General features: G+C 40.2%; 2 protein-coding genes across 4 annotated transcripts in view; one reads left to right on the forward strand and one right to left on the reverse strand.

Annotated features, from left to right (window-relative positions):
* The window catches only part of rbks (ribokinase), a 41,122-nt gene extending 30,319 nt beyond the window's left edge, over window positions 1–10,803 (forward strand). For both annotated transcript variants that reach the window (XM_072365965.1, XM_072365967.1), the window contains one exon: window positions 10,252–10,803. In XM_072365965.1, the coding sequence (XP_072222066.1) occupies window positions 10,252–10,425 (174 nt within the window). In that variant the 3' untranslated portion in view covers window positions 10,426–10,803. The remainder of the gene's footprint in view (window positions 1–10,251) is intronic.
* Window positions 10,521–13,753, reverse strand: mrpl33 (mitochondrial ribosomal protein L33). Of its 2 annotated transcripts, XM_072365968.1 has the most exons (4): window positions 13,659–13,753; window positions 13,324–13,342; window positions 12,483–12,589; window positions 10,521–10,883 (listed from the first exon to the last, which is right to left on the reverse strand). In XM_072365968.1, the coding sequence occupies exons 1-4, from the start codon at window positions 13,678–13,680 to the stop codon at window positions 10,834–10,836; spliced, it is 198 nt and encodes a 65-aa protein (XP_072222069.1). In that variant the 5' UTR covers window positions 13,681–13,753; the 3' UTR covers window positions 10,521–10,833. The 2 variants fall into 2 exon arrangements, with proteins under 2 accessions (XP_072222069.1, XP_072222070.1); XM_072365969.1 differs by lacking the exon at window positions 13,324–13,342 and having other exon boundaries at window positions 12,483–12,608.
* Window positions 13,754–16,729: the final 2,976 nt, after the last annotated feature.

Here is a 16,729-nt window from a genome sequence, read left to right on the forward strand (position 1 = left end):
CTTCATTCTTATGGTTTCTCAGTTTTGAGAATATGCTGGTTTTCTTTTGCGTATTACAATATTCCAACATGTGGAAATTTAAGTCTATTCTATAACATGAATTTGTGCTTTAACAAAACATTTTCTTACTTCTATCTCACCTATTTAATCACCATTTAAAAACAATTAATCAAGAACTGATTAAATAAGAGATGGTCATCACACATCTCCACCCTGGTTAAGAAAATAACTTAAAGGGCTAAATTCCAAAACTAAATATCTTATTTGGTAAAGTAAACTTGAAACGCCACAAACTAGAGACATAAAATCAAAGCATTTTTTATTAATTTGATTTTGTTCAGCTAAACCACAGAACAGTGATTGGCAAATTTCAGAAACCAATATTTTATTCATTGTTGAAAGTGAGAAATTTTACCTACCTGCAGTCCAGACCTGAAAACATAATTAAACCACATCATGAAACATCAAAATATAAAATATAAAAAAAGGACTGCTGATCAGCTAGAATCTTCAATCAGACAAGAATGGGACAACATTCCTCTCCTAAAGGTCCAACAGCTGGTCTCCTCAGTTCCAGATGTTTACAGATGTTGTAAAAAGAAGAGGGGATGGTACACAGTGGGAAACATGGACCTGTCTCAACTTTTTTGAGACGTGTTGCTGCCATTAAGCTAAGATAAGCTAATATTTTTAATGAAATAGTAAAATTTCACGCTTGTTCTGCTTTGAATGAAATATTTGTTTATCAGATTTGAGGTTGTGCATCTATTATGAGACAAATATATAAAATTTTGGAGGGCTTAAGAAGAGACTTTCATTGTCTTTGATTTATGTAATATTACTCTATTCTGCGAACAGATTTTTTTAAAGTTGAACTCATTTGAATGTTTCCAAAGGTATTCATGATCTCAGTGAAATTTGTATGCTGACAAAATTGTTACAAAACTTTCCACATTAGTAAAAAGGAACCAAACATTTAATGGAAAATTATAATTGTGCCCACCTGTTGCTGAGATATGTTGCTGAGGAATTCACAGAGGAAATAGTCAGATTCACACTTTTTTTTTCCTACCCATTCATCATAGACGAGTGGAGTCCTGCTACTCTGGTAGAGATCAGTGTGGATGTTGTGACCCCCGCCTGCTTCCCCTAAACGATTCTAATCTTTAAAACAGGGCTAAAAGTGCATTGAGTCATTTCACAACGGCCTCTGTGGCTTGTTTTCGTCACTTAAGCCTGGGCTTGATGTTTGTATTTCCTGCCACAGAGGGTTTTGTGGGTCTGTGTTATACCAGCCAAGCACGTCATCGCACAGTAGTGTTGATCAGGTCTTTACTTCAATCAAACTGGGACATGTTTAATTGTTTGTGGAATGGCTCATGTGCATAAAGCTTTCCTTAGAAACTTTTATTGTGCAATCATTTCTAAGAGCTGGAGTGATGCCATCATACGCATGTGATTTTTGAATATCCAACCCACAACAGAGAGTATGAGAGAGAACATACAGCAGATTGAATTTCTTAAGAAATTTGGATGGGTATCAATGCAGCTACTGCCAGCTAAGATCCATAACTTGATTGACTGTTTCTAAAAATCCTAAAACTGAACTACTTTCAGAGTTCATGTCATTTGAATATCCATTAGCTTTTGTTTTGTCTGTGAAACACATTTTAAATTGTTATTTTAATGTCCTTTAAGGGATGTTCAACTTTCAAAACTGAAATCTACAGATCCTCTCACTAAATTCCCCTGTTTGGTGAGCTCCGATCAGAGATGACACACTCTATTTGCATTTAAGTCAAGCTAAGAGTTCAACTGGTTGTTTAACTGGACCACTGTCATTGTCTCAGTTTACATGCACAGGAGAAGAATCGAGTTATTCGTCGTTCGTGCATCGTAGATGCATGTACAGCTGAATTCACTGCACAGATGTTGTCTTAAGGTTGCATGAATGGGGATTTTTGTTCAGATGAGGCTGCATGTTCTACCCCCAACCACATTATCTGGTTGTGTTAGTTTTGCTTTGTGAGCTCAGATTTCATACAATTTCAGATGTGGTCTTACTAATTCAATCATTTATTAATTTTCTAGAGTCATGCAAACGCTGAATATCTGCTGTTATGCAGGACAAATAGGAGCAGCCACGATTGAATATTTCATGGAGAAAGAAGAACCTGATGCGTCAGTCAGTGGGATTTACATGATGAGATTAACTCGATTATAGCTATAGTTGGGTTATGCTCCTTATCTGAGCAAGGGTAATTATCCTTGGATACATAGCGGTGAATGAATCGAATCACTGGCATAAAGCCTGTCATACCCTGGTACGATAGGTAGCGCTGTACCCATTTAAACTATCGCTAATAGAGCCACTTCCGGTTGACGTCTTCACCACCAACAACAACAAACTCAGGTTTTCGAGAAAGATGGTGAACGAAGAGCAAGATCAAACTAAATCCCTCTACATTCATGATGAGCTGGTTGTGGCACAAACGCGATGCACAACGATGCATTCTCCATCGCGTTGTTTCTTTCTTTCTGATGGCGGCGACAACAACAGTAATATCGTCTCCTTCAACTTCCGGGTGATGATCCCGGGAAAAAATCTCAAGCATGCGCTTCTGCTGTCTACGTTTAGTGTACGTTTGGATCGAGTTATCTCAGGGTCTTCATCCGATCGCGAGCAACCCGATCCAATCCGATTTTTTGTCAGATTAAGGAGTCTACATGAATTTAATAACTCAGTTTTATTGTAATTTAGCCATTACTCCGATCCGATGGCACTCATGTAACCGCACTGACTGGTTGCTATCATTACTGCCTTTATCGGGATGTAGTGGGGAGGGAAGGAAACTGGACAACACAGACTCAAGCATACAAATTAATAAATTCAAAACAGTTTTCATGACCAATTGACGAGACCCTTCTCCTCCAAATTTGAGCAGAAAATTCGCAGTTTAAATATAAAAGAAGTAAAAATGGATTTCTTTTGGGGGTGTTCGACGCTTGCGGGTGATTTTTTTAGAGATAATGGTCAGGCCTACCGCAATCTCAGTAGGTAAAAGAAGTAAAAAAGACTGACATTTTGATTTTTAAATTGTATATGTAGAGGAAAAAAATATGAGTATGATTGTTTAAAAGCAGATTTTCTGAATATTTTACAGCAGGCTACAAACATAATGTGTTTTCTCAAAGTTAGACAGCAAAACTTTTTATCTAACATGGTTTTACACTGGTACTCTCCCTATAAAGCAATAAGCAGAGTATTTTGAGTGTGTGAAACAGAGGAGAGATGGAAGGGTTTTTTGTTGTAGCCGAACTAAACAGCGTCATCTTCTTGTTTTCTCAGGTCCCTTTGCAGAGACAAAATGCTTACTTTTGTTTGGTGTGTGACCTCCTCCCGTCCTTCGATAACCAGACACATAACTACCCTCATTCACCATCTTCACTCTTCCCCCATAACTGCCCCAGGAGTACTCACCCTCTACCCCTATACTCCTCCTGTCATGACTCACCCTTTGGGCTTGCACCAGTCAGCACAAAGTTGTGGTCGGGCCTGCTGCATGTCCCCCCTCCGACACAGATCTTCTGTTCTTTGATAGGCCCATAAATCCTGTTGTTTTTAACTGTTTTGGACATCGTAATCCCTCTTCCAGTAAAGCTCTCTCTGCTTTTTACTGGAGAGGGAATAAAAAAAACAACAGGTTGTTATCATGCACTTCGTCTGAGCTTGTTCTGGTAACTCCGGCCTCTTGGTTGTGATACTTTTGTGTGATAACAGTCGTCTTCTTCCCAGCAGAAATGTTTCTGAAAGGTGGCATGCTCTTGCAGTGATTGCATTAGGATGTAAATTGAAATCTGTGAACATCAACACGCCAACTCACCTGCGATTTCTCACTAATTTAGCTCGCAGGTGGCATGACAAACACAAACCCAGCTTTTACCATTATTCCACTTTGTTCCAACTCATCACAGATGGAATGCGTCTGATTGATCGATGCAGTCTGGTTAATTAGGTGCTAATGTGAGTGCATAAACATTCAGCTTTCTTTTGACAGTAACTATTTCATCATCACCTCCTTCTGCAACTGTCTGAATAACGCTCTTTACACAGCAGGAGTAATTATGGTCTGAGTCAGGGCCATGAATCTGGATGAATAAGAAAACAAATCCTCTACTGTGGGTCTCCCCATCCCTCCGCCTTCATCCATTTGTGTCTTTTTTGTCTTAAATTGAGAGCAGGCTTCCCTCACTGAGATCACAGCCTGGGCTGTTTTGTGTGGACAGTTGGATGAAACTTAAGTGAAAACACACACAAACACACATCCAGTGCCTTTTAGCCCCAACAGAACTTGGGTGGCCTCGGTTTCTACTGCTCTGGGAGGTCCGAAAGGTAGACATTTCTGCCTAAACCAGACATTACAGCGACCCAGTTGGTCTGGACAGGCAAATTATTCCCATTCTTTTCCAATGAGAGGAGACATGTAAGAAGTGATTGCATGATTCCTTCCTGGAAGCCTGAGCAAAGGGAATACCTCCTGAGCTTTGCATTCCTCGACCCTGCGAACTGTAGGTCAGCATGACACAAGGAAAAAACTGCCACATCACCATGTTTCAATGGAGTGCACGTGAGGCTGCTGTTTAGCAACCCAGATCTGTGACCACTTCATAGTCATGTCAATCAGTGTTATACACAAAGCACACCGGACCAATTATACGTGTTTTTGATCTCTTAGTCTTCCTCGCTCATTACTTGAACAGAGTCGTCCTCGGTTTAGTATTACCGGAAGCTCCCTGGCGTGGAAGCCGCTGTGAGTCATCGCTGCCCCTCAGTTGGTCTCTACTCCCCCCAGGGTGCCTTTCATTGTCAGAGGTGTAGGCTGCAGGAGTTAACTGCTCACAGCTCCATCTGTCACCCTAGAATGGGAGTCAGGATCACAGGAGGCGAGTTGTGGAGGCCGGCAAGCTTCAGAGGGTCCAGCAGACTCTTTTAGAGATTTGCATGTTCTATAAGTTTTGGAGGTTTCGGCCCGTCTTTGATGCTTCACTTTACATAGATCTTTTATCAATGAAAGTGTGTGGGCGCTCCTGTTGTCTCTGGATCTTCTGTTGATGGACTTCTGTTTCTGTGTGCTCCTTTGTTTGCAGCTATTTCTGCTTGTTTGAACTATTCAGCTTTTCATCTTTATTCCAAACACACACCATCATGCTTGTGAAAAAGATCATTTCCCTGGAGTTTTTGGCTGCTGCTTTGATTTCATTCAATTGTCAGGAGCATTTTCTGTGAACTTTTGAACTTTTACTTATTAGAAAGTGAGCATCAAGCACTTTTCCATTACCTGGTTTGGAGTGAATAAATTTGTCAGTGAAGTATAATCAGCAGGTGACATATTCTATGGCTCTTATAAACAAAGGGATGGATGCCATCCAGAAATAAAACTTAACACACATAACTGAGTGAAAATATGGCATCAACACCCAAGAATAATGTTCAGAAAACATTTATTGAATTACCGCCTCGTGGTGATGTTCTAAAACTCATCTTCTGACAAGGAATAATATGATCCTAATCAGTAAAAATAAATCTACTTTTCATCCGAACTGTTTTGCACACGCTGTTTCCATCCTTGTTTGTGCTCACCAGCACTTTCAAAAACAGGCAAAAACTTCTAGCAAGCTATTCTGACTTTTCAACTTCAAAAATGGGCAATAAAAAAAGGCTGATGGGAACACAACTTGTGACCACCTTGTGCAGCGAGTATCAGGAGTTCACTGTGAGAGAATAACATCTTATCCTTGACTAACCCTAATCATTTTGTCTTCTCAACAATTTGAAATGGTACATCAGAAGTTTCCTCATGCCTCCTATTCACTAATCAATAATGACAGATCCCACTGCAAAGAAGAGGAACGAGACAAAATAATGGTGGTTTATCCTCTACATCAATAACAAAGGGGAGGTGCAGGAAAACTGGAGCTGGTGGCTTTTCATAAACTGGCCTAGTTCAGCACAGAGTTCCCGAGAATTACTCCCGATAGTCTGAACCAGTTCATAAACCAGTCATCTTCTTAGTTTAGTAAATTAGTGTCATCTCCAAACACACGCTCTCTCCACACTGACATTTGCATCCATCAGCAGCAGAAGAGCAGCCATTGTTTTTTTGGATAAGGCACCATCATATTTACACATCCTTTTATAGGCCACATCTGCCTACACCTTGTCGCCTTAATTACACACGATCCACAGCATCATTTACGCATGATAATTGACTTATTCAGTGTGTCTTCACCCACCAGTGGGAGGATTTTCCTTCCTGGAGAGTTTAATCTGAGCATCACTGTCACCCCAAACAGAGAAAGTTCAGTTTGCTGGGGGACTTTTTACGGGAGGCTTTCTTAGTTTGACGTTTTGTGTATATTGTGCATGAAAATGCATTTGATTTCGGTACTGAGGTGACTAAACTGGAAATGTTGATAGTAGATGGGTTCTGTGCCTTTTCGATGTTATACTCGAACCTCAAATTATCAAACTAGTTGTGCATCTCTTTACATAATTAGAATTTTACAAAGACACAGCACTGTAACCCGACTTCTGTGAAGAGAGAGTGCTTTGTAATTTGATGCTTGGACTGAATCCAGATAAGAATTAACAAGACAGTCTGCACATATTCATGACTGCTCCAGACCATCATTTTTATACTTTACATCCCAAACTGCGTGAAAACGGGTGTACTTACCTTTTTGTATATAATGCCCCTGATGGTTGCATCCATCTTTTAAGTCAAAACTTAAAAGAAGGTAAACAAACCATGAATAAATAAACATGATGGAGATCCTGGTGATAGAAATCACTGTGGACAATGAAACAGATCATTTTGACCAACTAATACGACAGTTATGTGCTCTTAGAGTTCTTGTAACAGTCCTTTGATCATTTACAAGTCAAGTAGTTTCTATAAGTCAACATTGACTTGTTGAAGTGTCTCTGCACAAAGCGACTGTACAGTCAAGAAGTTCAGAGCACACTTTGTTAATCTGGTGAGTTCTCACAGAGGTGACTGCCATCATAATTCCCAACTTCAGTGTGAGCACCAGCAGGGAAGAGGCAGAGGGAAGGCAGCAGAGGTCAAGACGCGACAGACGAGGGCAACCAGCAAGAGCATCACAGCTCATCCACACCAAGCGCTTGTGTCACTTGATTGACAGGCCTCCAGATCTAACCTTCATCAAAGTGTGTCGAGGGCAGCGGCAGCGAGCTGAAGGGGGAAGCGCTTGTCAACCTTGTTGAGCTTCATTCACTTGATCCAGTAGCGGCACATGTCAGTCTCAGTGAAGGAGACGTCGTTATTAAGACAGAGAAAGGTTGGACGGTGGCTCATACAGTCAAGTTAGCAGAAGGCTAGACTGGAACAATGAAGTCCTGTTTTGTAAGTCTGCGAGTGCTTTTCAGTCTGTAAAGACAGCAAGCCTTATTTGGCAAACAGCATGTCTGTTTAACCAGTCGCTTAAACCTGTAATCTGCATTTTATTTGAACATCTGATTGCATATGTGAATATGACAGATATATGTAATGCAGTGTTATTTAAAGTGAAAAAGAGAAATGAATATAAATGTGCAGCGTACAGCTCATAAATCCAGTGCTTTTTCAGTTTATTAGAAATCATTGATCAGCGGACAGAACCAAGCAATGTTTCCATACAAATGTTTGCTGAAAGCTTTAGAGATATTCAGCAGGGAAACATGTATTGAGACGTAGCATTTTGACATCAACGGCCAGGAATATACTCGCTTTTTAGTTCACGTGTTTATGACGTCCACCTCACACATCCTGCATTATGGAGCGTCATTTCAGCTAGTTCTCAGAAATCAACGCTATGTACATAAAATGTAAACGGAAGTGACCAGTGGAGGCGCTGTAGAGATAGTGTGACTGGATATCCAACATCCTTGATTTAGGGGTCTTGAATAGCATCCAAAATACTGCAACTGTCAACATCATTCAAAAACTAGCCTCTTATTTTACATCCTGCAAATCTTGGAATTTCTGAGTTCCCTTGTGTGCCCCCTAGTGGAATATCTAGGTAACAGGCTCATTAATCTGGCAAATAGCATTTAGCATTTAGCACCGTTGACTGATATCACGTCACGGTTTGTCATGAGATCGGGTTCACCCAGAAAACACCAGCTCACTTAATTGTTTCAAATAATTGATTTTGTATTTCAGTCTTCTAGTATTCCACACCATCAAATCAACTTCTGAGACTCCAAAATACGAAACAGAAAGCATCACAGGTCCAGGTTGGGTTAGAAGGTCTGTAGTACTGAAGAGACGTTTAATTTAAACTTTTCATTTTTAATAGTGTATGTCTAATTCTGCTCACTGATCAAAAAACAATCAACCTCAGGGATTTCTACAGCAAGAAATTGTATTTGTGTAAAAATGCAGATTTTAGCTTTGTTTCATTACGACAGAAAGGACACAACTATGTTTAAATGTAAAGAAAACATTCATTTTCACTCAGAAACACTGGATTCTATCATTTTTTGCTAAAATTCATTCAAACCAAAAAACTACCTGGTGCTAAGTTACAAGTTCAAGGTTTTGGAAAAAGTTGAAGATAAATTACTTATAATTGGCTACAGTGCAAACTTTTTATTTACATTTTTAAAGGTTTTTCCACATAATTAAATCATCCAACTGCTGAGCCTGTTGAAATAAAAGGTAAGCCTGTTTGGTCGAACGTTTTCAGGTGGATGAATGAACCTCTTCCACGTGGAGAAGCTGCACATGACGAGGCATAATTTGACAAAAGAAAGAAAGAAAGTAGTTTGCTGATTAACAGAAACCTGTTTCTGCCCCTCCCGGGTGCGGCATGAAATGGGTGGAGGTGGTTGGTTTCGCCAGGACTTGGCAGTAAATTACAGGCATGTCCACAGGTGATTTGGAAGATAATTAACCCGTTACGACTACAAAGACTTAAATCGATCACATCATCTTGTTGTACACACTGTCCTCGACACACCCCCCCTGCAGTGGCATCGTCGTTTCAACTGCGACATGTTCACTGGGAGACGGACCAGAGCCAAACCAGTGGGACCGCTTCACCAAAGCCTGGTTTCCAAACGCTGGCTGTAGCCAGGCCCAGCCCAGCTGCCGAGCAGACATAAACACCCCATGGGTTTAAACATGGAAATCCACCAGGCCTGTGAAATGTTTCATCTCTGATCTCACTTTTTCCAGCATCTCTGCAGTCCATACCAGCGGCGAGCAGAGTGGGGGAAGGGTACCATAATTCCCCTTTAAATGTCAAATCAACACTTCTTTTCATATGCCATGTACAGGAGCTTGTTCGAACCTGCCTATCAGAGGACATGAACCTCTGATAGATTTAAGAGGTTTTATCATCTGTCCCATTTCACTGAATCATCTCCACACGGCCATCACTGTGAGAAAAGGGTTACTTTGAGCTTGGAGGGTAACCGGGGGGGTAGCTTACAAAGGTGCTCAGAGAAGAGAGTGCAATGAACTCTCTTTAGAGCCGAGGTGATGAGTAATGGAGCAGGCTTGTGAGAACCAGTGTCGGGGGGCCGTTTGTGGTTAAACATGAGCGTGTCCCTACATACCACTGTGCCTTTTCCCATCAACGAAACCCCCCCCTCTTCCTCCCAACTAACCCCCTCCAGGGCGTAGACGGCACATTCCATCTTTATCAATAGAGGAGGGGAAAAAAGGAAGATTTATGTGCTTTCAGTGAAGCCAAAACCAGAGCTGCTGGCAGTTATGGTGAAACCATAAAAAACTGCCATGTGTTGCTCAGCTGACCGAAAAACAATTAACAAACCGCCTGTTGTTTGATTTTTTTTTGTCCTTTTAATTTTTCAAGTTTGATTTTAAAAACAAAACATGCCATAATGCTTTCCACCGAACAGTTAAGGTTTTTCTGGGTTGTTTACAAAGAATACTTAAAAAAAAAATCAAAGATCAAAGCCCTTCAATTATATTTTAGTAGATAAGCTAACTGATGACACACTTCCACGTCACAAAATAAGGTTTTTCAAACTACTTCAGGCTCCAAAAACAAGGACAAGACCCAAGAGAGGCAGGCCAATGTCACAGCACCCCCTGCTGAAGCTTACTGATTGTTTTCATGATGTTAAACCTCAGTGAAAAAAAAATCTTAAAAGAAGCAAAAGCTCTGCACCACAGATTTGATTTAATAATGCATTAACGTGCGATTGTTTCTCCTCAGGGAGCTGGAGACAGCTTTATCGGAGCACTGGCATTTTACATGGCTAATAACTCCACAATGCCTCTGGAGGAGATGGCCCGCAGAGCCAATCAGGTGGCGGCAGTGAGCGTGCAGGCCGTCGGCACGCAGACGTCTTTCCCATTCAAACAGGACCTACCGGCCAAACTGTTCTGAGACCAGCTGAGTAACTGGAGCAAGTCTGGACTGACTGACCACTGAAGTGTCTTATGGACTCGGTTAGTTGGATCACTGAACATGTCAGACAGTGTAGGGTGTAATCAATATCATTTATTTAACTGAATTATCCCAAAAAGATCACAACTTACAAATGGTTTGAGCACACTTACACAGTCTGAATATTTCATCATGAGCCATGCAAACACATTATTCCACAACCGACCAGGTTGGAGGCTGTTGTTGCTCAGTCATGCTGAGCTGCAGCTTTTCTTATTGATCCAAGAAGAAATCCTCTGAAGCCGCCAGCCGATCAGAAGCATTGACTGTCCAACGCTTTGTGGAATCCATGACAATAAAGATAGTCTGTTCAACCCTCGCAGGTTGTCCGTATGTGTCGGTGAATCGTTAAATTGATTTGATCTTCCTCTTCTCAAAGAAAAGGACGTGCTTGTTCACTGCGAAGACAGCAGGCAGATGGAAAACAGACATCAAGAGACAATTTACCACCTCTGAGCTGATGTTTTAACATGCATGCACATTAGCACCAGCTGCATTAGTAAGCTCGAGTTTTTTTGGTCTTTCAGCTGGGTTTCAAATGCAGTCATGGTCATTTCTACAGTCTACAAAAAGCTTCTCCCACAGCGTGCTCACACGCAGATGCTCAGTCTGCAACACTGACGAGTGCAAGTTAAAGAAAACAGATAAAATCAGTGTTAATTATTTCTGAGGCTGGAATATTTACTCCCCCCATTAACTGACTTCTGACCCTGATGTTCGCAGTGATTCAAGCATTTACACCAGTGATATTTAAATAATCCTGATAATGAACTTTTATTTATTTAGGATAAATCTATTAGTGGTCAAAACAATTAAAGACAGATTAAACAGCTTGAAATTAATGTGATCTGTACAAACTCTGGTTAATTTTAATGAAATGTCTAAGCTTTATTGAGTATTTGGTGTAACTGTAATGCTTTGCCGTTCATTAGTGTTTGATGAATGGACCTTAATATTTTTCAATTTTTTACACCCCGACCTTATGTCTCTTAGTTTGTACGTCCCGTCTTAGTTCTTCCCACCTGAGCCATGAGAAGCGGAGGTGACAGACAGGCGGCGGAAATATTAAGAAAACATGAGCTATCCCACAGTGTTCAGTATGGCTATATGACTTACCACATATAAACAAGTAATTCAACATATGATACTAATCTCAGCTGTATTAAATGGGGCTGCATTCCACTTCTGCTCCTGCTCCACAGAAATGGCATGCAGCCTTCATTAAAACAGTGCTTGTGCTTTTTTGAGTCAAAATGAATTTGCTGTAATGATTGCTTAAGGTGGAAATGCATACATTAAATAAAGCAACCTTGTTTTGGAGCAGGCATTTTAAATTAGCATTAGTTAAGTGTGATGAGTGGTTTTGTTATAGCCTACTGCTGTATTTTACAATCGGTTTCATGAACGTCAGCTTTGACCATGACGACATAAACCATATGTGCCTGAAATTCAGTTTGCAATGTGGGATCAATGAGTCACAGCTCAAGATAAGACTTCCAAAATAGATATTCATGAGCATCCTCACTTAAAGCTCCTCGTGCTTTGCATTTAAGAACTGAAAGCTTTCAAGATGCTCCAACATCAAGGACACAGGAGAGAGATGGGGAGGTGCAGATTACAGAAACAAACCTCCTGTTTGAGCACTACCAATGCACAGTGGAACAGTCCACCACCACTTTAGTCACGAATGTCTACCTGTAGCTCCTTTGGAGTCTTACATGAGCTTGTTTTAAACCTTTACACTTTCCTATTGATGTCTGAGACAGTCAAAGCGTTGTGATATATATACACGGCGCTGCAATGCAATGTTGGTGACGACTTAGGATTCTTAGCCGTTTTAAGCAGTTCATGGTTGTTGAGTGTTCTCACTGTTCCGGAATTAACATCAGCTCAAAAGTCCTATTGAGTCTGACTTTGATGAATCTCTGTGGGGAGTGATTTAAAGCTTTCATGTGCGTCCCGGCTCTGAGGAGAACACTCAGTCGGTCACAACTTACCGAATGGATCATGTTTGCGCAGCACCAGTTTCTCTCTGAGGCGGTTCCTCTTTGTGTTGAAGAAATAACCTGTTCCTGCAGCACTCATCATCTGCACCAGGATGGTCCTGGAGGAGGACAACACAACTGTGAAATGCTGAGTACACTCAGGATCGTTTGATAGCAAAAAATAAAGTGCTGTGAAAAGGCCTTGAACCACCCCTCATTTATTTATCAGGTCTTTGCTGGATTTTTTCCTCTTTCTTAAGGACATCACTTTCAGATACTGTTCATCTGCTGTGGATAGTTTATCAGGCCTGACACTTCTTCTTTTGTCCTCCACTTGTCCAGTTTCCTCAAAGTTTTAAGGACACACTGCACACCATGCTGAGATATGCCAAGTTTTCAGCTAATAGCTCCTTGGGAATCACCTTGCTGCTGCAAAAGTGCTTTTTTTTCTGACTGTCAAACTGTGTTACCTTTGGCATTTTCACAAATGCAACTAAAGAAATGGGAACAAATGATGCATCTTTGTGACAGGCTGCTAGTAGCAAAGTACCTAAAGAGACTATTTAAAATTGGATCTTTGCCAAGTTGTTTGTACTGTATGGACACAACACTGGCTCATCTCGTAAGTCTTTTTTATGCTATGCTTGAACGATTCATACCTGAAATTATTCAGGACTGTACTGAAAATGATTGAAAAGACAGCCAATGTCCCCCAAAATAAACCAGGATTACTACTGCTCAAGACCATCTTAAGATATTTCAGGAAAGTCTGGCTGCTTCGAAGCTTAATATAAAGAAAAAAGGGCTGGATTTAGAGTTTTTACAATACCGTAGGTCCAGCCATTTCACTTACTTGGATTTTGCTTTGGCCACTGAAAAAAAGAAGAGAGCACAGAAAATGCGTTTGAATTATAGACAAGACTTCTAGAAATGTAACTCTTATAAATGTATATACATTTATACAGCTACATTGAAAGGTAACTGCTGAACTCACAACAAAAATTTTTAAAAGACTTATACAGTAGATATAAGTTTGATGATGACGGTAGGTATACATTCCAGTAGAAATGTTCATGTTTAGCATTAGCATGTTAGCTAAGCCGACGCTATAACTAACTGAATATACAAGGACGACGCGGTGTTAACAGGCGTCCTTCACTGCATTCATTATAGGAATTAGATACTCACAGTTCGCGGTGGTAAGAAACATTATGAGGAGTTTAAATTACAATTAAAAGACACAACTTTATCGAAAGCAGGTCACATTGAACGCTTGTTTTTCCGGTGCATGAAAAAAACACATCCGGGTCGTCTTAAAGGCACAGTACACCCGATCTCACAAAGCTGAACTTAGAAGAAAATGTTAACTAAACTACATGAAAACTTAGACTGGTCAAAACAGGTGTAGGTTATCTTACAGATAGTAAAGGCTCCTTTGAGCATACTTTGACTTTTCTAGTACAAGAATCTATCCAAATTTTGATCAGTCTAAAGGTCCAATCCTAAATTTTTTTGCTTTTGAGGGTTTCTCACTCAGCACAGTTTAACTGAGCCACAGTCCTTGTCCCAGTGGACATTCACAGGAGCAAAATCGAGTTTATGACCAAGGTATGTCCAACGGCGTGCTATTGACTGGGAAAACATTCGGGACATTCTGACACATAACTTCTTTGTAGATCAATATACACATACGTATAGCCAGATGTTGTCTGTACGTTACTGTATTGGTTTTGTTTGGTAATGCAACAGTTATAAAATCTGGATTTTATTAGAGCAGAGTGACAGTCTGAAAATGCCCCAAGCAATTGTGAGTAGACACATAGTCTTCATGGACAGATTTTTAGTAACAATTTCTGATGTGTTTAGTGTACATCAACAACAATAAAAGGTGAATGACAGCAGCTTCATTGGAAATTAATCTCTAATAAATTACACAAAAATATGTACATTGTCCCTTGTGTGTATTTTTTATTTAACCTCATTATGTTTACCAACAAGACAAGTGCTAAGGAAAAGAGAATTGTTTACTTTTGTGGTTATTCCACCTGCATCTGGATAAAACACTTTCTCACACCGTCCACAGTCTGTCAGACTCGGCGCCCACCTCTCCTCCACAATCACATTACATCCTAACATCCTACAGGCCTAACATGGATTACCGCAAGCCTTGTAGGGTCAGCTGTGGATCTGTGGCTGCATCTTGTTCTAGTGCCATCATTCAAGGCCAAATATGGGCCATTACAAACCTCAGATATGGCCTCTGAAAAACCAAGAAATAGTAATTCGGTATAAAAGTGATTTACTCTGAGGTCAGAAATAGACAAAAATCTTAGAAGTAATGATTCACACATTGGAAATTTTAATGATGGAAAAGGTTGGCCAAGAAAGCCACAGTTTCCAATTTCCTGCACTCAGAAGCCCTTCCCACAGAGAGCACTCAACACTTATTTGCACAGTAAATTCAGCCATCCTCACCTCTGACTGAGAAGTTAAAAGCAGAGGGGCTATATAGGCACGCACAGATGTGGCTGAAATTACTGGAACCACAATCTAACATGTTATTTTTTGGTTTAGAGAACAAATGAAAATGTCACGGACAAAAACATGGAAACCTAATATTTCTGTTGCACCACCTCTGTGACAGTCACTGCAGACAAGAACTGTTAGGAGCCCTTAATGACACTTCAGCACGTCACTGTCGGTGTGTTGTTCCACTGTTCGAGCTCATTCTTCAGAGATACAGCAGATCAGGGTTGAAGGCACGGTTGTAAGCCTTCTCCAAATCTATAAAACACATCTAAACTGGATGGTCAAACTGTCCTCACCCCTTAATGACTCCACAAGGGTAAAAACCTGGATGACTTTTCCATGACCTTGAAAACCACACTACTCCTCTTGAGTCTGAGGTTCAACTTTCATTCATACAGTGAAATTTTGGTGGTAAAGCGATAGACAAAATTATTAAGATTTCTTGAAAGATGAATCAGACACCATTTTAGGTCCTTCTTTGTGTCATGTTTTGTTTCAATTGTTGCATTGTACAATCTGGAGTCAGTTTTCCTCTTGCAGCCACAAGGACCTGAGTCAGGGTTCTATGCATCTCAGCTTTTTTTGCCCTGGAGGCTCCTGCACTGGTACAAGTCTGTATCTGTTATTAGCGCACATCTGGTGGTATTTGTCCAAGGTATGTAAGTGTCAGATATTCAATAAAGACACTGTCTTATAGGTTATCGCTTTGAACAAAATAGATATAGTCGTTTCGTGTTGTGCTTTATTCTTGCTACATCAAATTTTGTAGAATTGCAGTTTAGTGTATTTCACAACTTCTCCCAAGTCCACACTGTTCTTTTTTGTATTTATTTGGTTGTTTATTAAGTTATGAAACAAGCATAAGTAAAAAAATTATTTAGTTTGTGCCGAACATAGCACGCCACTCAAAGTAATGTATTACTTTATTCAAAGTATTGAATAATTCCTCAGATATGGCAGGACTTTTACACGTGAGCTTGAAAAGTGAGAATAAATTACAGACTTTGTGTGAAGATCTATCTTAAGGTACCTTGTGATTTTTGTAACCAAGAATTTTTTAGCTTTCAGGTCTCATGAATAAAACATACGATATTTAGCCTTTTCCATGTCACTGCATGCTATGAACTACGAGTGGATGGGATTCTCCCACTTGGTATCAGTAAACAGCATAGTTATATCACTGCAGTTCATGTCAGATCTTGACGACATCATTTTGTTGATGTTTTTGTGTCATTTCTTGCTTTATACAGTGACAGATTGAATCCATTCCCGGTACTTTTACCCTGGTCTTAACCACCCTGACATCACGTTTGGTTCAGATGCCTAAACTTGACCAAAACAAACAAGTATCTTTGTAAAAAAAAAAAAAAAAAAGGAAACAAAAGTGATGTTTAAGACAAATGAACCGTTGAAAGCATCAAGTCAAAGAGAAAAGAATCTCAGAGCTCACTGATGACAAGCAGGAATGAACCATCACACTTTTCTGCTTCCGAATACGGACCTTCTCTGCTTGTTAAGAGCAATAATCATTCCGTTTTGTGAATATCTCGTGTAATGCTGTTAGACTGTGCTGGGATATTGGGCTGTTCGGAGATGAGACCTTGACTATGTTTCGTGATTATTTTAATCTCCTGTTACTATCTGCAACATTGCAAGAAGATGAGTTACAGTTATAGTACAGTTACAATAAAATATCAACACGAGCTGCGCAAGAACAACACAAGGAAAGA

Source organism: Leuresthes tenuis, unplaced genomic scaffold (assembly GCF_036924035.1).
Source record: "Leuresthes tenuis unplaced genomic scaffold, fLeuTen1.0.hap1 SCAF_15, whole genome shotgun sequence".
NCBI classification, from domain to species: domain Eukaryota; kingdom Metazoa; phylum Chordata; class Actinopteri; order Atheriniformes; family Atherinopsidae; genus Leuresthes; species Leuresthes tenuis.

Coding starts and splice junctions, on each gene's coding strand:
- mrpl33 (XM_072365969.1), bottom strand. CDS start 13,680: ATGTTTCTTACCACCGCGAACT. Junction 12,609..13,658: donor GTTTCTTACCACCGCGAACT/GTGAGTATCTAA, acceptor AGCATTTCACAG/TTGTGTTGTCCTCCTCCAGG. Junction 10,884..12,482: donor GCGCAAACATGATCCATTCG/GTAAGTTGTGAC, acceptor CTGTCTTCGCAG/TGAACAAGCACGTCCTTTTC.